General features: G+C 41.6%; 2 protein-coding genes across 5 annotated transcripts; both read right to left on the reverse strand.

The window, feature by feature from the left end:
- Positions 1 to 8,846, reverse strand: b3gnt2a (UDP-GlcNAc:betaGal beta-1,3-N-acetylglucosaminyltransferase 2a). Of its 4 annotated transcripts, none has more exons than XM_049572554.1 (3): positions 8,662 to 8,846; positions 6,066 to 6,183; positions 1 to 4,149 (listed from the first exon to the last, which is right to left on the reverse strand). In XM_049572554.1, exon 3 carries the CDS (start codon positions 4,129 to 4,131, stop codon positions 2,929 to 2,931), a length of 1,203 nt encoding a protein of 400 aa, XP_049428511.1. In that variant the 5' UTR covers positions 4,132 to 4,149; positions 6,066 to 6,183; positions 8,662 to 8,846; the 3' UTR covers positions 1 to 2,928. The 4 variants fall into 4 exon arrangements, with proteins under 4 accessions (XP_049428511.1, XP_049428512.1, XP_049428510.1 ...); XM_049572555.1 differs by having other exon boundaries at positions 6,066 to 6,141; positions 8,587 to 8,846; XM_049572553.1 differs by having other exon boundaries at positions 8,587 to 8,846.
- A 1,416-nt stretch (positions 8,847 to 10,262) lies between these two features.
- commd1 (copper metabolism (Murr1) domain containing 1) lies at positions 10,263 to 24,879 on the reverse strand. Its single transcript, XM_049572575.1, has 3 exons — positions 24,692 to 24,879; positions 22,737 to 23,027; positions 10,263 to 12,881 (listed from the first exon to the last, which is right to left on the reverse strand). The coding sequence occupies exons 1-3, from the start codon at positions 24,863 to 24,865 to the stop codon at positions 12,774 to 12,776; spliced, it is 573 nt and encodes a 190-aa protein (XP_049428532.1). The 5' UTR covers positions 24,866 to 24,879; the 3' UTR covers positions 10,263 to 12,773.
- Positions 24,880 to 25,809: the final 930 nt, after the last annotated feature.

The raw sequence follows: 25,809 nt of genomic DNA on the forward strand, positions 1-25,809 counted from the left end.
TCTATTTAATCTTTATCAAAACTTTTTCATTTATAAAAGACAAAAATACATTCAAAACACAAACACAGGGGATATTTAATTTATTCTTACAAATGGGGAAAGACTTGTAATGACCACAATGATTTCCAAACAGCAGAGCAGAGGACACGATGGACCCTGACGAATCTGTTTCATGTGAATCTCTGTAAATACACATCCAAATACACAGGGTGAGTGCCCAGAAACAGCTGCAACGTCACAGCTGGGATTTTTAAAACAATGAACACTGAGTGTTTCATAATTAATGTAGAAATGTAATAACTGTAATTATGTCCTTGTTTTGTGTAATTTTGGTCGTTGTCGTACTGAAATAGTTGTTTTACTTTACAGCTCCAATTGTCTTCTGTCTCTCTTGCTACAGTTTGGACCAAACTTTAAATACATACCAAATACTTTTATCATTAAACAACACTTCTATTACTATTATATATTATACTATAGGGGAGAGCGGGGTCGGTTGGGACAATCAGCAGCTTAACAGTGCCTTTTTTTAAACCTCAGAGTTGAGACCTGAATAGTCAATTCATCACATTTTATTCACGTTTTTAAATCTCCAGCACCTTTGTAAACTTTTGAAACTTCTGTAATTTTTTGATCTGCCAGACTGTTTTTAGTTATGCTGCTTGCTGTCACCGCTGTCCTGCCACTATTACCACGACATGAGAGGTCTTGGCACGGTCAAGCTCAACACAACAGCAGCCTGGACTCCAGCCACATCCCTGAATCCAGAAACAGAACAAAAAGACTTCCTGACACCTTTTTACACCTCCGGAGTTCTTTTTCACTCATTTTTTCCCTACCCTTTTTCCCTCTCCGTTTTCTCTCTGCTTTCAGATATGCTGCGATAAAATCACCACTTTTGTTTTAAAGATATTTTTTGGGGCATTTTTGCCTTTATAGATAGGACAGTTGAGCAGGGGGGAGAGAAAGAGAGGGGTAATGACATGCAGCAAAGGGCCACAGGTTGGAGTCAAACCCAGGCCACTGTGGCAACAGCCTTGTACATGGGGCGCCTGCTCTATCCGCTAAGCCACTGACGTCCCAGAGAAAAATCACCACTTGATCATATCTTACTGATTCTTATTTACCATTGTGTTTGACTGGTTTTGTTCTTACTTGTCTGACAGGAAATTCTTTGTTAGCCTCAGTGATTTTGTATCACAGACATTTGATGTTGAGTATGGTGTACCTCAGGGGAGCATCCTTGGTCCTCTTTTCTTTATATATGCTCCCTCTAGGTAAAATAATTAGCCATCATAATGTCCATTATCATTGTTATACAGATAATATGCAATCATATATCTCCATTTCATCAGGAGACCCCAGTTCTTTAAACGCTCTTTTTTCCTGTCTTAAGGCCCTGACACACCAAGCCGACGGTCAGCCGTCGACCAAAGTCGGGCCGTCGGTGAGCATCTGTCGCCCTAGTTTTTGCGGTGTGTCCCACACTGTCGGCACTTCGGTGTCAGCCGATGTAGCGAGTGAATCTGCCTGTAGTGAATCCTGGGCTAACCAGTGCTTCCTCCTCAGGCTCCACTTCACTCAGCTGCCCGTCAGATCCGCTGCTTCTTCACACTTTAACCTGAATAACAAACCGGAGCTAGCTGGGAGCAACTAGCGGAGCGTTAGCCGCAGCATGACTGTAGGGAAACAAAGCCAGTTAGCCTCCCAGCTAGCCCCGGCTCTCCGTTTGGATCCAACTGGAGCACCAAGCCCTGGTTTGTTATTCAGGTTAAAGCGGGAAGAAGCACTTGTGGGAAGGTGCTGCGGTGCTCGGCTGCACAGATAGAAAACCCCTCGGCTGACAAGATGCACCACTCTCTCACTCTGCTCTCTCTCATGCAGGCGCAGAACGTACGTGCTACTTGGCCGTCGGATGTAGTCTTTGCAGCGTGTTCAAATGCAACTGACACAGGGCGACGATGTGAGACGATGTGAGGCGACGTAGACGACGCAACAGTTGGCTTTCGTCGCCGCTAGTTCTTTGATGTCGGTTTGTTGTGTCCGCACCTTTGCACATTTGGATGAATACATTTTTTTTTTTTTTTTTAAAACTACACGAGCAGAAAACAGAGATTTTACTTGTTGGTCTACCAGAAGAAAGGCAGAAACTTCAGTCAAAGTTTGGCAGTCTGTCCCAGCAGATTAAATCACATGTCACAAACCTGAGTGTGATTTTAGACTCTGATCTTAATTTTATTAGCCATTTTAACAGAGTTGCAAAAACATATTTTTTTCACCTCAGAAACACTGCCAAAATTAGACCTTTTTTTAAACTCAGAACAATGCTGGAACACTTATAAATGCTTTTATCTGCAACTTCCTTTTTACTGGTCTCCCTAAAAAGTCTTTGAAAAAACTACAAGTTATTCAGAACGCTGCAGCCAGGATTTTAACAAATATGAAAAAATAGAGATCACATTAGCCCTCAGCTCGCATCATTGCACTGGTTGCCTGTTTCTTTTGGAATTGATTTAAAGGTCTTTTACTCATTTATAAAGCCTTAAATAATCTAGCACCGTCTTATATCAGCGATTGCCTTTCTTGACTTTCATGACGAGATAAGATGGCCCAAACTTCTCTGTCACCCCTCTGATGATGCTAGTTCCCTGTATCCCTAACCTCTCCTGTGTTCACGGCTCGTCAGGTATTTCTGTGTGATCACATTGCATTTGTTTGTGTGCAGTTAGCATGCATGCAAAATTTGTGTCAGAGAGCTCATTCATCAAACGTTTTCTTTAACATGAATATAATTCAGCTGGTGGAAAAGAAAACAGCAGACAAAGTTGCCTTGAAAACAGTCAGTAAATTACTTTGGTGACTTTAGAATAAAACTCAGAGGACGTGAGGACTTAACATAATAAAAAGATGAAACAAAGATGAACGTGTTCATTGGCAGTTGAGCTCAGGATGGATGATCCACGGCCAGATCGTTAACATCTCCTGTGGCGTCCGGCTGTGAACCAGGATCAGGCCCCTGTGGATGCAGGGGTTGGTCCTTTGCTTCTCCTCAATGTCAAAAGTCCTGAAGCCACTGTGATCCTCAGGAACCAGCCCCAGCTTTTCCAGACACATCCCTGTGTAAACATCGTCAATGGGATATAAAACCACCTGCTGGGATACATTGTAAAGACGTAGCGCTAACTCCCCAGAGTACAGATATCCTCCGCCTCCTGCGTAAGGTGGGTACCGCCCCACAAACACACTCTCTGGGACAAAGTACTTGAGTTTTTTGTCTCGGTGTGGACCGGCGTTACTGATAACATCCCCTATGAACAAATCCTTGGCCTTCTTGTCTGACAGACCTTCCAGGAGGTCAATAATTCGTAAGGTGTTGACGAAGACATCATCATCACCCTTGAGGACGTACTGGGCATGGGGACAGTTTTGGCTGAACCACTCCAGGAAGAGGACCTCTTTCAGGGTAAGGTTGTAGAAGCTGTCCCTGTAGTCCCATTGGAGGATGTCATTGTGAAGCTTTGCCTCGTGGCCCAGCATCCCCAGCATGTCTGGGAAGTGGTCTACTGACAAGGTGTTGCCCAGCAGGAACACCGTCACCACGGTCCGATTGGTTACTATGCCTGCTCGACCCCACGTTTCTCGGATAGCTTGTCGCCGGTCAAAATGTGGGATCAGTGACTTGACCGCCAGCAGCAGGAAGGGTTTCTCATCACAAATATGGGGCTGATTTATCAGCATGGGGTACGTCCTGCAGCGCATGTGCAAAAGAAAATCCTGGAAGGGCTGCGGCAGAGTGTTGTAGTCAGGGATTTGTGTGGAGACTCTGTGGTCTGGTTCACAGGGGTTGAGCGGCCTGGTTTCGTTCAGCCAATCAGGAAGCTCGATGAGAGGGTCGCTGGAGAGCAAAAAGTTGACGATAGGGTTGTAAATAAAGTCCAGACGCTGCTGCTCCCTGTTCCAGAAGGATTTGCTCAGAACCGGCTGGTGCCAGAACCTCTTGAGTGGGATTTGAACCTTCTGATGGCCACTTTTGTCACGCCCAAGGTTCCACGACACGCCCACCAGGACGCAGATGAAGATGTTGAGCATCATCATCACGCAGAGCACCCTCTTCTTGCGGGCCACCGGCATGTTGCCTCCCCTCTGTGTCTACACAAAGGACACAAACAAAGATAAATCACTGAAATTCAACAAGCAAGCATCAATCTGCAGAGTCAGGACTTACAACAAAGCCAGGATATAACGGGACATTTGGAAACATAGAGACAGCTCAGTCGACCCTGAAGCCTTCAGCAAGAACAAGCCTGCCAGAACCTGGTGCAGCAGTTCAATGGGAAGCTGGATTTCAGAGCTCAGACCGGCTGCAAACAAGCCCGCATTTTTATCTCTAATCCTGCAAGAACGGACCCATGAACATTGTTTCCCTCATCCCCGCCTTCCTCCCTCCTCCTCTTCCTTCAGACAAGAATCACACGTTTCCAATTCAGCCGTGCACATGACGCCAGTTAACTGGCAGCAGTCTTTGTCACAGCGTGCTGACTGCACACAGAGGACGAGCACACACATATGAGTAACACTGTTTTTAGACATGACGTTGACGATGTTTTTCAGTCACTCAAACACACGCAGAAACTTTACACTGTTGACATCAACAGATTTACCACCTGATGTCACTGTCGGCACTACTGAGTAACGCACCTACTTTTTGGTTGTGATAAATTTCCAGCGTTACTGCCATTTTCACTGAGGTAGTTAAAATATAGTAAATAGAACTGGCAGAGAGAATTTTTTGTGTGTGTGTGTGTATTTTTTTTATTCTAACTGTTATCCATGACTGAACTAAGGGACAATGGGCCCCTGGGCGCAGATATGCAAAAGACCCCACCAGCTCTTAGACTTTATGTTGTTTTTTTTGTTGTTTGTGTCTCTTTGAGGTCGTTTTGTATCTTCTTTAATTGTGGAGCATTAATAGTATATATAATTCAGTATGGGTGGGAATCAGTGGAGGATCCACAATACAATATTATCACGATTTTATATATTTCGATATGCTGAGGACTGCCATAAAATATACTGCAATGCATTACTTTTTTCAACTGTATTATGTCCCCGAAGGAAAACGTTTTACGGCGGCACGGTGGTGTGGTGGTTAGCACTCTCGCCTCACAGCAAGAGGGTTGCCGGTTCGATCCCGGGCGTGGGAGCCCTTCTGTGCGGAGTTTGCATGTTCTCCCCGTGTCAGTGTGGGTTCTCTCCGGGCACTCCGGCTTCCTCCCACAGTCCAAAGACATGCAGGTTAATTGGTAACTCTAAATTGTCCGTAGGTGTGAATGTGAGTGTGAATGGTTGTCTGTCTCTATGTGTCAGCCCTGCGATAGTCTGGTGACCTGTCCAGGGTGTACCCTGCCTCTCGCCCGTTGTCAGCTGGGATAGGCTCCAGCCCCCCCGCGACCCTCAAGAGGATGAAACGGTTAGAAGATGAATGAATGAATGAAAACGTTTTATCTAAAAAGATAAAATTTTCAGTCTGTTCATCTCACTTAAGCCATTTTTTTTTTCAGGAAAAATATATCTAGTGGGCTGAAAAAGCGACTGATTATATTATTCTAGTAGGCTACGTGAAGTTTAATTTGTATTTGTCATATTAATAATTTATATATTCAAAAAAATGATACTTGGCAATGTGTGATGTTGCGATGTTGCCACACAAAAATATCATGATACTATGCTGTATCAAATTTTCCTTCCACCCCTATAATTCAGTAATATAACATAGATATGTTGATTCCAGTGCTTTTGTACTTTTACCAAAATAAAATTAAGAATGCGTGACTCTCATTAGTAACACAGTATTTCTACACTGTGGTTCTGCTATTTTAACTTGGGTAAAAGATCTGAGCACTTCCTCCACTGCTGGTAGTTTGTTGTGCTGGAAAACTTTATCGCAGTGTTTCTAAAATTTAACCCCTCACTGATATAAAAACATGGACAAAATCAGGTACAGCTTTTTACTTACTGTTCTCTTATTCAGTGACACTTGTCATGTGTCCTCACTCGTATATTACCTGTGACAGGTGTGGAGATAGTTGGTCAGTTGGGTCTGGTGGAGAGCCAGATCTCTGCTGGCCTCGTGTGGATGAGCTGCAGGGTGGAGAAGGACGTCAGCAAGAAGAACCAAGTCATCTGCAGTTTAACACAAAGACAGGTTAACCAGGAGGAAACTCACTGAGGTGCTGGAACTATTTGGGCTGTACGTTATGATTACGTGTCCAAAGCTGATGATGATGATGATGATGATTACTTGACATGCTGTTAGACTGATACACTAATGCGATCTAATCACACAGAGGTGGAGTAACACATGCAAAATGTCAAAGGGACAATTCAACTTAATTTCAGGGCAAATGTAATAAACTGTCCGACCCTGTGTGCAGACAGATTATGAGTTTTTTTAGATTATTTTTTCAGGCTTTTGCCTTTATACCTCCATATACCTCTGTATATCAAGCGCCGGCACTATCCACTGCGCTACAGACGCCCCATGATTCTATAGCTTTTATAGCAATGTATTGTCTGCATGTTCTCCCTGTGTCAGCATGAGTTTCCTCCACGTGCTCCAGCTTCCTCCCACAGTCCAAAGACATGCAGGTTAATTGGTGACTTTAATTGCACGTAGGTGTGAATGGTTGTCTGTCTCCATGTGTCAGCCCTGTGATAGTCTGGTGACCTGTGACCTGACCAATGTCAGCTGGGATAGGCTCCAGCTCCACCACCCCTCTGCGGCCCTGAATAGGATAACTGGTTACAGGTAATGGATGAATGGAGCACTACTGCTAGCTACTTCTGTTTCCACTGCAGCCTTGTGACAACTTGTTTGGAAGAGACAGAAGTGTTTCAGTTGAACCTGTGGCTTCATATTCTACCAAATGAAAAGTTAAATTGCTCCAGCTGTGTTTTAATTATCTGGTAAGTTAAAGCTCCAGAGTGTTGGATTTAGGAGGATATATTGGCAGGAACGGAATATACTGTAATAAGTGTGTTTTCTTTGTGTATAATCACCTGAAAATAAGAACTGTTGCGTTTTCTTTACCTTAGAATGAGCTGTTTATATCTACACAAGGAGTTGGTCCTCGTCTACAGAGATCGCCACATTGCACCACCATGTTACTACAGAAATGGACAAACCAAACACCGGCTCTCTTCTCCCTGAAACTATGTGAACTGGTCTCTCTGCCTGATTTTAAAGCTCTTATTAGTACAAGGATGAATGAGTGGGTTGGTACTTGTCATTGTGCGTAGGTGTTTTAATATTTCTACGTGTTACTGTAGATCTTTTATGTTTTTATTGTGTATTTGTTTGGCTGTAACTCCTTGTGTGCTGCTGGTTTGCAGGTCTCCCTTGTCAAAGAGACTGTTCATCTCAACGAGACTTACCTGCTAAAATATGGGCTAAATAAAAATACATAAAACTTAATGGGTAACTTTAGTATTTTTAAACATGGAGCCTATTTTCCCCACATTTCTGTGTCTGAGTGACAAATGGGAACAACAAGTTTTTTTTAACTAGTCCAGTATTGAGCCAGAGTGCTGCAGACTGCAGCAGCGAGACAGGCTCACAGTGTCACCACTTGATGGTGCAAATGAGCACCATCAATTTACGTCCAATAAAACTGAATGTTTTTGCCACTGACAGGCTCAGATTGTTATTTCGAGTGTCTGACAACATCATAGAAAAGGTCCCTACAGAGATAGACCTGTTTGTAAGACAGTAAGATCCTATTTGTTTAACCAGAAACAGCCCCAAAATCACTATCACCAAACCCACCAGACTCCATTTAAATAAACATCAATTTTAGCGTGTATAGAGCCAGCATATTTTCACACCTAACTGGGTGAATCAATGGTTTATTTCTACCAAAGCAGAGTTGGTCATTTTTGAAACAGTGGAACAGACACACCAATGTGGCTTTTGCGAGTTTATTTTGCTCCTGTCAAACTTGGATGAAGCTTTTTATTTTCTGATAATAAAATTGGAGTCTGGTCGGTTTGACCATAGCAATTTGGGTGCTGTTTCTGGTTGAACAAAAAAGATCTTAATCCTTGTACTGATCCTTTCTATAACGTTGTCAGGCAGCTGGTAGAATGGTTTAAGCACTTTAAGTGGATGTAAATTGATGGTGCACAATTGCCCCAATTGACTACACTGCAGCTTTTTTCACCGCTGCTGTCTGCAGCACTCTCACTGAATACAGGACCAGTTTCAAAACTTGTTGTTCACATTAATCACTTAGACACAAAAACATGGGAAAATAGGGTCCAGGCTGAAAAAAAAAACAGAAGCAGAAGAAGCACAGGGTGTTTCTGTGATGTCCCTCTAAGTGAGAGCACTGTACAGTGTATCAAAGGTTAATTATGAATAAACGCTTAAACTGTTGAACAGCTGTCATTCAGGTTATAATGCACGGTGTCCACGAACACAAAGTCAAACTAATGCTGAGTAATTTCAGATGAGACGTGGGTTTTTCCATTTCTTCTGCGCTGTTACAACATTCCATATAAAGCCAGTTAATTCCCAGACAAACAAACCTTTCAGACTGGCTCCTCACGCCCTCGTTGTGAAATAAAAGACAAGTCTGATCAACAGGCTGCAGCTTGTGTCACCTGAACTGAAGCTCCTTCCTCATCCTTTAGGCGGCGCGTTTTGGAGACGTGGACACGCACTGATCCTCATTAAAGTATGAATTAAAAATAAAAACCAGACTCCACGCTGATCCTCAAATGTCCGACATGCACACAAAGGTCACATCCACCGTTCACTGAGTGGAGAAAGGTAGAAAGGTAGTGTACAAGCGTGCGTCCCTCCTGCGCCTTGCACGCGCTGTGACTCCTCCCTCAGGTTGAATGGGAGCTGACAGCAGTCTCAGCTGAGCTGCTGCGATACTGGGGGGCTGATCAGCCTGAATGCCACCCACCCTCTTCACTCCATCCTCAACATTTAACATCTTCAAGTCTGGTGTGACGTGCAGTGGAACAAGTGTTCACCTCCTCTAATAAAGTACTAACAGCACACTGTGAAAACACTCCAAAAAGTCCAGCCTTACTTTAGTTAGAGTGTGTGTCAGTAAATAATGCTTTAAGTTTGAAAAGTAAAAGTACTCATTGTGCAGTAAAATCTCAGTGTTCTTCTATTCTATCGGATGCTTTTGGATTAATACACTGCTCAAACAAAAGTAAGGGATCACTTATTCATCACAGTCTAACAGGAAGTCAGTTCAACTTCAGGGATCTCAATGTGTCTGTTTAGGAAGCACAAGGAAATGGTTTTACATGTGGTGTCCACAGACAGCTGCTCTCTCCTTATCCTTCCTGACTGATTCTTCTCTAGTTTGGTCTCCTGCTAGTGTCCTTGTCACTACTGGTAGCATGAGGCGCTACCTGCAGCCCAGTCAGGTGGCACAGGTAGTCCAGCTCCTCCAGGATGGCACATCCATACCAAGGTTTGCTGTGTCTCCCAGCACAGTCTCAAGAGCATGGAGGAGACACCAGGATGATCAGCCTGTGATTTTAATGTTTATCTTTGGTTTTCTCAACAAATTATATGATGTACATCAGTAAAGATTTACAACTTGAATTATTTAGTCATCAAGATCTGATGTGTGATGTGAGTGTTGGCTTAATCCTTTTGAGCAGTGTATGACTGCAGCACTAATGTGTCATTTTCCTGCTGTAGATGTTTCAGGTTGTGCTCATTCTAACTCCTTTATATCCTGTTGGTTGGTTTAATCTACAGCAATGCATCATATTCTATAAGATCATCATGTTTGTAGCGTGGCTGTCCTGTGAGAACCACCCACCTCTAAAAAGTCAGCTATACACACTGTCAAAAAAACAGCTGTTTTCAGCTTTGTGACGATGCATTTTCAAGATGATCCGAGAGGAAAGAAGTAGGAGAGTTTTCTAAATCCATAATCTTCAGTTTATCACAAACATTCAACATCAACACATCTGGATATGTGTGGTTTTTACTGGACAGGAAGGGGAAGAAAAACTGACTTACTAAAGCTGTCAGATAAATGTAGTGCAGTAAAAAGTACAATACAATTGAAAGTAGCAGAAAAAGAAAGTGTGAACTTTGTTCATGAATCGCGAGGAGTTTGGTTCATGGCGGAAACTCTGCTGTCTTATCATCCCACATCTCACCGCGCTGGTCAAAGGTTAACAGACGCCACAAGCTGGTGAGCAGTAATGAAAGTGATGAGATGCTCCAACATGATGTCACTGAGGTTTATTACAAAGCAATTATGACAAGGACAAAGACATATTTACACTGAGCTGTTTTTCTACAGATTAATAAAGCATCAGACAAAAAACATCGCTGAACTCCACCCTGCAAGTACTTCAAAAATCTTCCTACATCGTAAGGATTAAAGGCAAAGTTCGGATCTTTTGAAGTTGAGTCACATACTTATCCACAGACAGTATATCACAAACAGTAGATGTCAATCAGCTCCAGTTTGGAGAAGCAGGCAGAGTCCGATATGGAAGCGATCTACTGTGGTGGACGGGGTCAGCAACAAAACACACTTTAAGCACCTAAGAAGTGTATGCTTTATTTAGAATATTTTCACTGCTTTATTTTGCTGTCAGACAGCCATTTCCAAAAGGGAAATGAAGCTGTTGTATCGCTCTCTTCAAAGCCAGACTCCACTGAGAAAAACACTAGGCCCGTTTCCACTGAAGAAGTTCCTGGTACTATTTGGGGGGCAGGAACTTTACAGGAACGTCCTCTCGCTCTGCCCTCTCAACCACCGTGTCTCCACTGAGAGGGCAGAGTAGGAGGAAGGTTCCTGTAAAGTTACCGGGCTGTGGATGTGATGTAAACGTTGCACGACCATTTTGACCGGGGCGACACGGCAAAGAAACAAACAAAGAAGAACGTACGAAGCAGAAGCAAGAAGAAGAAAGCAGACATAAGAAAGACGATTATCAACATGGAAGGAGCTGAGGTGGTTGCTGGGTTTCTGGCGTGTCTCTTCATTTACATGGTGGTGGAAGCTATAAAAATGCAACTCCTCGTCTGCTGAGTTTTAAAAATGCCGGCTATTTTGTCGCTTTCTGTTGACGTCACATCCCGCCTTGAGTATATCCAATCAGCACCCAGGAGTTTATCGAGCCGTTCTGAGTACCTACTCCGAGGCAGGGACTTGTTTAGCCCCTGTAAAAGTTCTGGAACTCTGTCCTTCGAGGGTGGTTCCTGCGGTGGAAACGGGCCAACTGATTTAACAGTACCTAAAGCAGGAGCTGCTGGTCTGGTGCTGCCTTTAACACTTACTTTGTCTTATTGCATGACTCTGGCACTGTGAAGGGTTAGTTCGGATTCACCAAAGTCACCCAATAACACAAACTAGCTAACCAACTGAGGCAGTGGTAGACCAGCAGCTCCCGTGTTCACCGAGCTGAAATTACTGCTTTTCTCAGTGGAGTCTGGTGACTGTGAGGAAAGCACAGATGGGGAACTGAACCTGTAACAGCTTCCCTGTTAAGATAGATTATATCATTGTTGTATTGAAGGCCATCAAACAATAAATCTGACATTTGTATCAGTATCTGACACACGATAAAGAACTGAATGAAAACACATCAATAAAAAAGTCAAGGGAAACTTCTTCAAGTTTTAATCTTCATTGGCACAAACCTGCGTAAGAACATTTTATATACAGTGTGTCACAATACTATCGGAGCATAACGTTGAGTTGGGTCGAAAGTGCAGTCCTGTGGATCTAAAGTAGAGCTGTGACCTGAAGCAGGTTTATATGGTTCAAATTTTACTGACTTGAGTTTACTGTGAAGCTGACATCGGCCTTTTGTTGCATGCTACTCTCAGTGTCATCCACCTGTGAAGTGATTTAGCCTGCCGCCTGAACACAGCAACAGAAAACCAAGATGAAAAAAGAAAACTTGCTCATTAATGTTTAAATTAAAGGGAGTCGTGTATCCCGCTCTCCTGTGTGGAGAGTTTACGACCTGTATTTAGATTGAAACTCTGTAACTGAACTGGGGGATCGAGCTGTGTAATGATTCTCAAAGCTGTGGTGTTAAATCCTGTCCTGATGTCCCGATGAGCCAGACGTGCTCTGTACCTGTATCCTCCTGATATCAGGGCTTAGGACCAGACGGTGACACCACTGTCTTAAAGGACCAGGACGCTCTGAACTCTTTTCAGCTGCCTGATAATGTTAATGACAACAACAGGCCAACTTTCATCAGTCTGACCTGGACTTTGTCAGCTGTGCTTTGAGATTAATGTTGATGTAACTTTGTTAATGTGCTAGCATTTTAATAATACAGGTAGGTATAAGGCTTGGGCGGTATCTGTTTTTCATACCTAGAGTATACAGTACCCTGCTTCAGTGGGGTACTGTATACTCTGCTTACAGCTTCACTGCATCATCCAGAATTATTCACTGCTTCAAACTGGTGGTTAAAAAAGGACAGTGCTGCAGGGGAACCATAAAGGAACCATCGTCCAACCAGAGGAGGCTGTAAATATGATGTAAGAAACACAATAATAAAACAGCACTTTGAGTTACAGTAGGTTACGAAAGTAAACAAAACTTGGGGTGGCTGTGTTGATCAGTTGAAGGCAGCTGCTAAAGCCACGATGGATCCCTTCTGACAAACACAGATCTGCAAGGAACAAACAGTTCTTCAGATGTCGTCTCTCCACCTCACTGTCTCTCTGCTGTCTGAAGAAAAAACTCTGGCACACAGCTTCAGGTGCGCTGAACGATTCTGTCAATGCTCTCCTGGATATCGGACATCTTCTTCAGCACCTGGTTGACTTTAGCTTCGTCAAACTCCAGACACACAAACTCTGAGTCCTGAGAGAGAGACAGAAGGAGGACATGATATTACGACACATTACAAACTCTGATTTATACCACAAATCTTCGAATGTAGTGCTGTAAAACATCTGCGATATTTAATTTGGGTAAACCTGCAAAACTTATTTTATTTTTTATATATATATCAGAATGAAAATAATCTTTTTTAGCCAAGTCTGTGTGCACACAAAAGGAATTTGACTTGCATTGCTCTCAATGTACTTACACAAAACAAAGATGCAACAGTTAAGAACAAGGACGACAAACCTGGACAAATAAAGGTAGGGAACAGAGGTGTGTGACGTGAGAGGACAGGAACATGCCAGTGCTCTAAAACGTATTTACTTTTTCACTTGTGTGTTGGAAATGCAGCAGTGGCTGTGACACACAGTTGCTGGGGGATATTAAGGTACTTTAAAACCCAAAGAGCTCAAAGGTTCCCACACGCAGCACTTCTTCTGAGTCATAACTCAGTCAAGTCTGAACACACAGAACGTGAACGCCCATGCAGCCTCTTCAAATCATCGACAAAAAAGACGCTCCACATCCTTAGAGCTACAGAACTTGTCTGAGAACCATCCTGTTTTTAAGTTTCCTTCAGTTTTCAAGTGTTATAATTCCAAGTTACATATCCATTATGTAATTTGGATATGTTAACTCAAACACAACTGTGACTAGTACAAATATTATTTCCACTAGTTACAACTGTGTTTCCAATATCTGAAATTACAGTCTTATGAGTTACAGTACCTAGGTGACATATCAATAATTTCATTTTGACTAGTCAGAGTTGAATTTGAGATATCTAGGATTCCATTTATGATAACTGTAATGTAAGAACAACTCTAGATATCTACAATATACATTTCCATCAGTTAGAATTAACATTTTAACTAGTAAGATCTGAGTTGTAGATATCATTAATTAGAATTGCAGCCAGAATTACATAATGGATATGTACGACGGAGTATTAGGGCTATATTGAAGAAAAAAATAATCGGACATTTCGAGAATAAAGTGGTAATATTACGAGAAAAAAACTCATAAAATTATTATGAGAATAAAGTTGTCCCAAGAAAAAGTCATATTAGAATTAGAATAAAGTGGTAACTGAGAAAAAAGTCATAATATTACGCTAATAAAGTCGTAACTGAGAAAAAGTCATAATATTACGAGAATAAAGTCGTAACTGAGAAAAAGTCATAATATTACGCGAATAAAGTCGTAACTGAGAAAAAAGTCATAATATTACGAGAATAAAGTCGTAACTGAGAAAAAAGTCATAATATTACAAGAATAAAGTCGTAACTGAGAAAAAGTCATAATATTACGCTAATAAAGTCGTAATTTAATGAGGAAAAAAGTCATAATATTACGCTAATAAAGTCGTAACTGAGAAAAAGTCATAATATTACGCGAATAAAGTCGTAACTGAGAAAAGTCATAATATTACGAGAATAAAGTTGTAATTTAATGAGAAAAAAGTCATAATATTACGAGAATAAAGTCGTAACTGAGAAAAAGTCATAATATTACGCGAATAAAGTCGTAACTGAGAAAAAGTCATAATATTACGAGAATAAAGTTGTAATTTAATGAGAAAAAAGTCATAATATTACGCGAATAAAGTCGTAACTGAGAAAAAGTCATAATATTACGAGAATAAAGTTGTAATTTAATGAGAAAAAAGTCATAATATTACGAGAATAAAGTCGTAACTGAGAAAAAGTCATAATATTACGCGAATAAAGTCGTAATTTAATGAGGAAAAAAGTCATAATATTACGAGAATAAAGTCGTAACTGAGAAAAAGTCATAATATTACACGAATAAAGTTGTAATTTAATGAGAAAAAAGTCATAATATTACGAGAATAAAGTCGTAACTGAGAAAAAGTCATAATATTACGCGAATAAAGTCGTAACTGAGAAAAAGTCATAATATTACACGAATAAAGTTGTAATTTAATGACAAAAAAAGTCATAATATTACACTAATAAAGTTGTAATTTAATGAGAAAAAAGTCATAATATTACAAGAACAAAGTCGTAATATTACGAGAAAGAACTCGGAATATTACGCAGGCCTGGAGTGGCTAATCAGGAGGACCGGGACAATTCCCGGTGAGCCGATCTGACGTTTGGGCCATGAGGGCCGGTCTTGAGTTATTTATTTATTTTTTTTATTGGGCTGGTGTTCAGTCATGGCACTGGGTATCACATACGCTGCTACCGCTATACCTGGGCCACCTTCACTGGCGGCTCCGCGTGGCTGTGCGAGTTGCGCTCCAATTACACGCGCATCTCCAGTGATGAATTCTGAAGTCGTTTACCAACACGCCTCTTCATTAACAAAGTGCACGTATGAAGGTGAAGTCTCTGCAGCAGCTGAATTGGTGAGGTGGAGACACCGGCTTTGCGGTGCTCTGCGGTGGTGGTCTGATTACGCGCACAGCTCCAACAATTTGTGGAATCAACCACCGACACGCCTCCTCATCAGAAGAGTGGACGGAGAACGCCGAAGTCCCTGCGGCACCCGAGGTCGAGACAACGGCTCCACGGAGCTCAGCAGCTGCGTCTGACTACGCATACATCTCCAACTAATAGGTCGTGATCTTAAGTGGGCCGGTCTGAGGCATGAAACTCCAGGGCTGAAAATTAGTCTCACTCCGGCCCTGCCTCCAAATGTGTGTGTCAAGGCAACACACCTGAGACAAAGAGCAGCTACCACAATCAGGTTCATCCTCTAACCCATTCTGTTTGTTGTTGGTTATTTCCTTAAAAACTACGACTTTATTCTCATAATATTATGACTTTTTTTTATGACTTTATTCTCGAAATCAAATTTTTTCTTCTTCAATGTGGCCCTAATACTCCATCGTAGATATGTTACCTTGGAATTATAACACTTCAAAACTAAATTATAGATATGTGTAAGGTCAGGTCACCAGACTATCACAGGGCTGACACATAGAGACAGACAACCATTCACGCTCACATTCACACCTACGGACAATTTAGAGTCACCAGTTAACCTGCATGTCTTTGGACTGTGGGAGGAAGCTGGAGCACCTGGAGGAAACCCACACTGACACAGGGAGAACATGTACTTTATTCCTGGAACACTGACACTGTTGTCTGTGTTGTAAACCTGTGGACATACAGACCAGGAAGTCTGTGGATAGTTTGAAACAGTAACATGAACTCTTCTCTCTGACCTGCACTGTGCTCATTACATGCTACTTAAAATTTAATGAAGCCTTCTTCAGCTATAATACCAGGGTATACTATCCCATCTGCCCCCATCATTGTGTCCTCCAATTGTCCTCAAGAATGGACGTCACACCGCGATGATCCCTCTCCTGGTTTCCATGGATACAGCTATTGTCTCTATCTGTCGTCTATTGTTCAGTTAGAGCTTGAGACGCCGTGATCAGGCGCTAATATAAAAACAGTTGTAGAAACCTGTACAGTGGCTTGTTCTCCTGACAGGCTGAAACAGAAGCTGCCAGTGACTGTAAGAAATGGAAACCATGCTACAGGGCTTTTTATGTGCCACCTGTGCACCCATTTAGTGATATCACAGAGTATCTTTAGTTTTGGATTCCAACACTACGGTGGCAACAAGATCTCAACGCACTGCAACATAAGAAAACACATGTCTAGAGACAAAAGACAAGCAAATATAGAAAACATCTTCACTAATATGACGCACATGCCTTCAGAAAAAAATGAGAAAACACAACTAAATACAGAAACACGCTGCAAGTAGAAAAGACAATGCGCACAACTGTGTTTGCAGTGCATTTCTGTATTTAAATGGTAAATGGACTTTTTAGAGTCACCAATTAACCTGCATGTCTTTAGACTGTGGGAGGAAGCTGGAGCACCTGGAGAAAACTCACAGAGGTGCTCCCCCACCCTGATGTTTGAACGCCCCACTATGGATCTGAACTGGGAACCCTCTCGCTGCGAGACGACAATACTAACCATCGTGGTCACAGTACACACAGTGTCTCAAATCGCATACTTCTGTAGTAAACACTTTATACTTTGAGTGCACAAGGCCCAAGTACAAAACTAGAACAAAATAGGCTAATGAACTCCCAGCAAACAAGGTGACATGATGAACAACGCAGCTAGGAGCTAACGTTAGGCTAACTTTAGCTAACGTTAGCTAGAGATGTTAAAGATAACTTTATATTTCTTTCCAGCAAAGTGACAATATGTTGCCTCAAACACGATGTTGACTTACCTTAGAACAGATGTAGACATCATTGTTAATCTTATTCACGTTGAGTTGATGTTGTGGTCTAACGTTACCACACAACTTTATCCAAAGGAGACACTTTTCTCGCTTGAGATGTGGTTTAAAGGGTAAAAACTACACCCCATCGCCCAGCCTCTCAGGATACCTTGTGTCAGAGTTGCATGTACCCCATGCACACCGTTTGACCATTTTTAAACTTCAAATCTCCGTTTGAGGGCGAGACTTAGCCATAGGTCAATTGCGTTCACGCTGCATAGTAAAACGTTTCTCAAGTTGAGTGAGGAATGATGGACACTTCTCACCCTCAATGGTCGCCATATTTGTGACGTAGCAAACTTCTCAACTTTTGACATGGCAGCTGGGAACAACAAGGAGCCTCGTAGTTCCACGTGTTTTTTGCACTAAGTACGAATACTGTTGTCGAATCGAAGCTGTCAGTAATGTTTGTAGCTACTTGCTCTTAGCTACAGCAGCACATTTTAATCAGCGGTCAAATGTTGGCGATCATGCCCCACTGTCTGTTTGCAATTTGCCGTTTGAAAAGAAGATGAAGGAGAAGAGGAGGCATTTGAAAAAAAAACCCATGCCAAGCCGTCATCACTTCCGGTAAATGCAAAATGGCATTACGCAACTTAACACAACACTGCCCCGTTGAAATTAGTGCACCACACTACAAGTATGCAGGGTACAAAGTGTACTATATACCACAGTGAAGTGTTCCAACACAAGTATACGATTTGAGACACATTCATTATTTAAAATAATCTGTAACCCAAAGTTATTCACTGTAGCTCTGACTACACTTTACTTAGATATAAAATAATAGCAAATCATAATTTGAGACACTGGAAACAGAGAGTTTGGCATGTGTTCCTCGATAAATAATAACAATAATAATCACCTACTCATTTCATCAGAGAACATAATTCATGCAGGAGTAAATGGAAACATTTTGGCCTAATTTACAGTCTGAAGTTTCCTCCACGTTGATGGAGGGCATCGTCTCATCTTCCTCTGGGATTCAGCAGTTTAAGGACACCTTGATGTTTAGTGTTACACGTTACCTCCTCCACCTACTTCTGCTGGCTATAAATAGACATGAATTGAATGGACAGATAATAGTGTGCGTATATCCTGCAGTCGCACAGCAGAGTCAGTGACAGCATGCTGCACCAGTCTGCTGACCCACTTTCTCTGAGCTGTGGGACCTGCAGATTGGGTCAGATTCATAGAGAACAGGGACGAGACAGACTGCTGAAGCGCAAACTGTCATCAACATCACACACAATGTCAACTCCTCTCTAGGACAACACTTAAACTTTCAGAGTGAAAAACCCTCACAATCACACAACAGTTTGGAACCACATAAACGTTACGGTCCATCCTCTAGTTTAACGTACTAAAATATTCACAAGCAGCATTAACCCTTCCCTAATTAGTGCCCTAATATTGTAAAAGTGAAACACACAATCTCTCCCTAATAATAAAAGGACAACGAATAAAAAAAGAGGAGAGATGTGAAGAGCTGAAAAAGAAGCCAATAGAGTGCCGAAGTCACGCCCCTTCTGGTAGAGCTCATGGGACCTTAGATCGGAAAAATATGAATGGCAGTGAATGAGGAGAGAAATATTATCTTTTGGTCCCGTTTGAGTTGTGACATGAAATCTAAATATGTTGTTAATGAATTTAAACATAAATTTTAAGGTCAAGAAAGTCATACTTTGTGGTAAAACTGCTGAGATATAAGCTGTGGAAAAAACGTAATTAGAAAGACTACACAGGAGGCAGTCGCGTATGTGACGTCATAGCTCTCGCTCGCTTCCAGCAGCTTGGAGTGACTGCAACCTGGCACAAAACACACAGACATCTTCAATCATAAATCAATTAATCATAAAACAGTGGAATTTCAGTGGGGAGGCCAAGCTGCAGGAAGCGAGCGAAAGCTATGACGTCACATACGCGACCTCCTCCTGTGTACTCTTGAGACTTTCTAATTAAAAAGCTTATATCTCAGCAGTTTTACCACAAAGTATGACTTTCTTGACCTTAAAATTTATGTTTTAAATTCATCAACAACATATTTAGATTTCATGTTGCAACTTTCATTTTATAGTTACAGTTTACTAATAAAACTCTCCACAGTATGAACAGTGGTTACATGAGTCTCAAAACCAGACACAACTCAGCCCTGAGCAGAGTGAGCGTCCTCTACTGACCAATCAGACTGCAGTGTTCACAGCTCCACCTTTTAGTACCAGATCTGTGTGCTAGGTACCCCAACAGAGGGGAGACCAAACATGGAGACGGTACGGGATGGTTCCATTGGCACCTTCTACAACTTTTCAGATCTTAATGGATGTAATCTGATTACATTACAGTCTGTTTTGAAGCTGCCGGCTTCAGCGCTCCAAGAACAGAGTCCACAAACCAATGTGTGACGTCATGATGGCTACGTTTCATATCTTTATAGGGTCGACCCTCTGGATAGAAGCATCACTGCCACAAGAAGAAAGGTCATGGCACATTTTTGTGTCATTGCTTTAGGTGGTCTTGATATTGCTACAGGTAGAAGCATTGTGGCCACAGTGGAAGATGTAAAAATCAGTCCAGTGACAAACAGGATTTCCTGACCTGCACTGGACTGAGCCCTGTGGTGGAGGTCTGCTGGTGGCCACACACGCGCTTACGTTCCCTCGAACAACAATGGATAATCTACTGTGGACATCTGGGCACACACTGCAGCATCTATCCCATCTAACAAACCAAACAATAAAATGTAATTTTCCCTGATTTTTCCTGGCCAATGAAACTGCAACGTTCAGCTCAATCATAAACACTGAAGCAGGAGCACACAAGGTAAACCATTCTTAGACCTATCAATCATCCACAGTGTAGTTGGATAATAAAATCCATCAGCATAATCCAGGTCTTAAACTGTTTATGGCGTCAGAGTGCAGCAGCAGGACTGTAGCAGGTAAAGGCTTCAGTATGGATTTGGGTATTTTCTTCTACAACAGGATTAATGCAGCAACAAATGGTCAACAGAAGCCCAAAAATTACAGTGGATGTGGAACGCTGCACATCAAGTAAGAGGAAGGGTTGATAAAAGTAATATAAGGTGTCAGTGAGTTGCATTGTGGGAAACGTAGGAAGCTTTTTGGGGCCACATAAGGGACTGAAAGTCAGGATATCTTTGCCCATGCTGCTTTGGTTCTTTTTGTAAAGGGACACTTCACATCAAAATCAAAAACAACATATTTTTCCTCCCACCTGTAGAGTTATTTATCAGTCTGTGTTGTTTTGGTGTGAGTTGCAGAGTGTTGGAGATATCGGTCGTAGAGATGTCTGCCTTCTCTCCAGTATAATGGAACTAGTTGACACTCGCCACTTTGGAGCTCAAAGTGCCAAATATATCCATTTTAAAAGCTCAACATCAATGTCTCTTTCCAGAAATCATGACCTGGTTACTCAAGATAATCCACAGACCTTGTTGTGAGCAGCTTCATGTAGGAACTATTTTCCTTCTACCAAACTTCACCCACCGACCGTATCATTGCGCAGAAGGAAGCGTACATCTACTCATGGATGAGAGGCTTGTGACATCGTGAGATGTAAACATTAATGGCTTCCTCCTCGGCTGAGCTGTAACTTTAGCTAGCCCAGTGGTGCTAGGTGAGCTAGCAGTAGATGCACACTTCCTTCTCACAACAAGGTCTGTGGATTATCTTGAGTAACTGGGTCATGATTTCTGAAAAGAGACACTGATGTTGAGTTTTTCAAATGTATTTTTTTGTTTTTTTGGCACTTTGAGCTCCTCAAGCCGAGTGTCATCTAGTTCCATTATACCGGAGAGAAGGCAGACATCTCTACAGCCGATATCTCCAACACTCTGCAACTCACACCAAAACAACACAGACTGATAAACAGCACTAAAAGTAAGAGGAAATACAGTATCTTTGACTGAACTGTCCCTTAAAGCAGTGGTTCCCAACTGGTGAGTCATGGTCCAAAAGTGGGTTGCAGGTCCACCGCCAGGAACGCTCCAAAAATTTGTAAAAAAAAAAAAAAAAAAATACCCCAAAAAACAAAAAACAACTTTATTTTTATGTTCGGTGAATTTTCAGCACCAGGCTTTTATTTTGAAGTCCCGTTTCCTGCTGTAAAATGAATGACTAACAGATGGCTACTTGACAGAGACTGCAAACTAGCTTGACGACAAGTGTAATGCTTAATGTATAAAACTGTGTGGACCTTGAACTAATCACTGAGGAGAAATCTGGACCCTGTGGCTGCACCGCTTTGGAACCACTGCCTTCAAATATGTCTCTGGTGATGTTGCATCGATGTTGTGTGACACATTCCCTGACTTATCTACAAATGTGATTACACTACAAGGTATATTTTACCTATAATTCTTTTTACCTGGTATCACTTCCAGCACACTCACTCAGAACAGGCGCTTCCAGTATCATCAACTCAAATAAACTAAAAGGGGCGGAGCTGAACAGACACAACGGTTGGGCTTGTTTGTGGCTAACAAGTTTTTCTTCTCTGTTTGCCAACTGTGTCAGTTTAATAACGACTTTAAGATGCCAGTGACACACCTTCCAACCTTTTTCCCACCAAAATGGATTTTGTTTTGAAATGCAGGTCACCACATCGAGAGTAGCAACGCCTCAGCAGTGTTGCCCCCGGGAGGGGCTCTAATACTGTTTTCAGTCCAGGACCCAGATTGAGTAAATTTAGCTTTCTCATGCGACCGAGGCTTATTAAAACACACCAATAATCTGGCTGCATCCACAGCCAGGCTTCTAGACCCAAACCAGCTCACGCCTGCGCTGTCGGCAGTGTTTACTGGTATTTAAACAGCATGAAAGTACATGTTTGTTCAAGAACGTTCCCCTCCTCTCACCCCACAGGTTCTACAGTTGGTCACAGCCGTACAAATGTCAACACACTCATAAACAGGGACGTAAGGTTAGTGTTAAGTTGATGCAGTTGCATCTACATTACAGCGAGTCCATTAACTGTTACAGTTTCTATGGTTTTAATTCATGTATACGTTATAAATATTTTAGTTGATGCGACAATAAAAGGTTTATCGTGTGTAGACTGAAGATGTGTCAACACTGCATACGATCTACTAACACTGAATATAAAGTTTATTGCACTACTTTCTAATTTGTGCAGCACTTACTGAACTGTAGAACCTGAGGATTTTAAAATAGCATCAGTGACGTACAAAGCATAAAATGGCATGTTGCCAGACATGAGTTGTGTTAGAGAGAGCTCAGTGGATAAGCGGATGTTGTGATATAGTTTTGCTGTTATTAAACACGATCCTCAATCAATCAAAAAATCAATATCTTTGCAGTTTTCCATGGAGGCATGAGAGAAGGAAATGCTGTCTTCATGAATTCAAGGTGACACAGCATGACTAACTGATTAACATATGGTCATTGTTCTCTCGAGCAAGGCACTGATCCCTGAAAGCACGGCAGCAGTAGAGGTTGTACTGGTCTGTTCCCAGTTTAAATGTGAGAGTGAATGAGCACTGGTAGAAACGCTGGATGTCAGTCTCACCTGTCCGGCTCTGCCCAGCTCCAGCTCCATCAGGGCGACCGGGCCGCTGTGGGCTGCATCCCCCCGGCTGGCTGCAGTCTGGAGGTCCACCCTCCAGGAGAGGCCCCTGAGTCCGGGCTCCCAGCGGCTCTGAGCCAGCAAGCTCTCCCTCACCCGCACTCGCTGGCTCTTCCAGAAGCGAGAGAGGGCGGCGGCCTGCTCGGCAGTCACCCCACCGCTGCCCTGCCTCTTGGTCTGCGCCGTGAGGAAGGCCTCCAGCTGGGCATGGTCCATGTCTGCTGTGGCGATAGACTGAGAGACGGAGGAGGATCAGCTTAGGTGCACCACAAAGACCAGCGGCCCTATCAGACACCACTGTCAGCATTTATCCTTAAAAATAAACACAGGTTTGTCACAGTTGTCCTTCAACTCCATCAGTGTCAGACACAACCATTCTGAGCAAATCCCACAGAAATAATTAACCTCAAATTCCAAAAAAAGTTGGGACTGTGTGAGATTTGCAAATTCTTTTTGACCTACAGTATTTACGTATGTAACTAGGAGCTCTGCAAATGAGGTGTTGGACAGATTCCTAACATGTCTTGGTGCTCACATTTTTCTGTCTCCCACTTGTGCCTGTTTTTATGCATATCAGTGCCTCAGAGGACACGCTGTACCGCTTCAGACCCCCAACAAGTCACTATTTGTAATTTATCTATTATTCATGTGTAGGTGGGGCAAACAGTGAATCAAAAAGGAGAACACCCGCACACTGTTTGCACTTGCAGAAAAAGGATAAATGTATTAGATCACAACATTTCGGCAGGTAGATGAAGGTCCGAGACCGAAACGTTGTAGTCTAATAAATTTAACCTTTTTCTGCAAGTGCAAACAGTGTGCGGGTGTTCTCCTTTTTGATTCAATTTATCTAATATTAAACTACATTTTTGCGTTATTTTTTCAATTTATTTTCTTTAACTAAATGTGAATATTCATGTTTATATATTTTACTTGCATAGTTTGTTTTACACCCTCTGAATGTTATCATGGGTGGAAGGAGGGGAAGGTCTATCAGTCAAACAATGTTTAGACAGGGAATTGTGAAAGTTGTTTTGTTAAAAATCAAAAATTAACAAAAAATGCATTTCGTTTTATTTATTTTATTGAGTATAAATGATACTTTTACTCAGATGAATAAAGGAACACTAAACATGCATTGCTTATATAGACGTCAGCAACACATAACATAAGACCTGCATGTAGCTTTTAATTAATTAATTGATACCAAAGTGATTTTTATTTTTTATGTCTCTGTGTGTGTATTTGTATCTTATCTACTTTATCTTATTGTCTTTTATCTGTACTTTCTCATTTGATTAATGTAAAGCACTTTGAGTTGCACTTGCTCTATGAACTGTGCGATAAAAATAAACATATTATTATTTTTAAGAGAAAAATAATTGATATTCTGTTGTTGACATCATAGTGCACCTGAAATGTGAGCAGCGCTGACAGGTATGAATGGCAGTGCTGCCCCCTGCTGACCACAGGTGACACACACACACACACACACACACACACACACACACACACACACACAGTCCGTGTTTAATTCTCTCTGATGTTTTTGGATTAATATCACCGCTGCATTAATGTGTCATTTTCCTGCTGCAGATGTTTCAGGTTGTGCTCATTTAAATACTTTATATCCTGTCGGGTAGTTTAATCTGCAGCGATGCATCATGTTCTATAAGATCATCAAATGTTTGTAACGTGGCTGTAAAGTAACTAAAGCTGTCAGACCCATGTAGTGCAGTAAAAGAGGTATACTGCTCCAAGTGCTGCACTTACATTTCTCAACTACACTTTACAGCTTCTGTAAAACTGCAGAGAAAACACTATCAATTACATTTTAAATACTTTACTGTGGCTAGTATTTCTGCTGTGTTACTTCCAGGATGAAGGTGCTTCATTACCTTTAGCAGTCCTTTCATCTTCTCATGCAGAGCCCTGAACTCCTCGTGAGACACATCCGGGTACAGCTCGCTCTTCAGCAGCTCCTCTGTGATCTCACTCTTGTTATAATACACTTTCTGAGCTATTCCATTCAACAGTCCGCTCAGAGACTTCGCTACATCCACGTCCGCCATGTTTTCCTCTCAGCACGGTCACATGAAGCGGATGGAGCTAATCACGTGAAGTCCGGCCCGACACGGCATTGTGGGAGTTGTAGTTGTATAAAGCCAGGAGCGTTTATTCTTTCGTTGCTCGGATTTTTTCCCAACAAATGTCACTTTATTAAAACCGAAGATGAGTTATTAGTTAATGGTTGGGTTCAGTAAGGCGAGGTTGTGCTGTAATCGAAACTTTAATCATTTATTTCACAGGGTTTGTAAAATGTACTCTCATCTGTCTACTCTCATGTGGTCAGCAATTTTATTTAAGAATTTAATTATTGGGGGGTTTTTTCTCCGAAAGACAAAGCCAAGCCAAGCTTTAAAAATAGAACAAGAAGATCAATTATTATTATTATTAGTATCAGTGTTATTATAATTAACAATAACAATTATATAGGCCTATATGTAATATAATAACGTAATGTCTGCTATTTTATTTAGAATTCAATTATTAGTATTGTATTGTACTCAGATAAAGTATCATAGTATCCGTTTTTTCGAAAGACAAATCCAAATTTAAATGTAAACTTTAAAAAAAAAACAAAAAACGTCACAGATCATCTGACAACACTTTCTTCTGTTTTAAAGATATTTCCAAATGTAAGCTTTTTGACAAGCTACATTTTCCAACCTGTTTTTAACAAGTTCCCCTAAATGCCCATCAAAATTGATTTTACATCATGGTTAATCTATTTATGTTACTCTAATATTTCAATAGAAAAATATATTATAACGTAAAATCTGCTTCTTTATTTAGAAATTTGATAATTAGTATTTTACTGCAGTCAGATACAGTATCATCGTGTCTGTTTTTTTTTAAAAAGACAAATCCAAATTTAACCTAAAAAAAAAAACCTCCACAGATCCTTTGACAACACGTACCTCTGTTTTGCAGATATTTCCAAATTTAATTAACT

The sequence above is a fragment of the Epinephelus fuscoguttatus genome, linkage group LG3, assembly GCF_011397635.1.
Source record: "Epinephelus fuscoguttatus linkage group LG3, E.fuscoguttatus.final_Chr_v1".
NCBI classification, from domain to species: Eukaryota; Metazoa; Chordata; class Actinopteri; order Perciformes; family Serranidae; genus Epinephelus; species Epinephelus fuscoguttatus.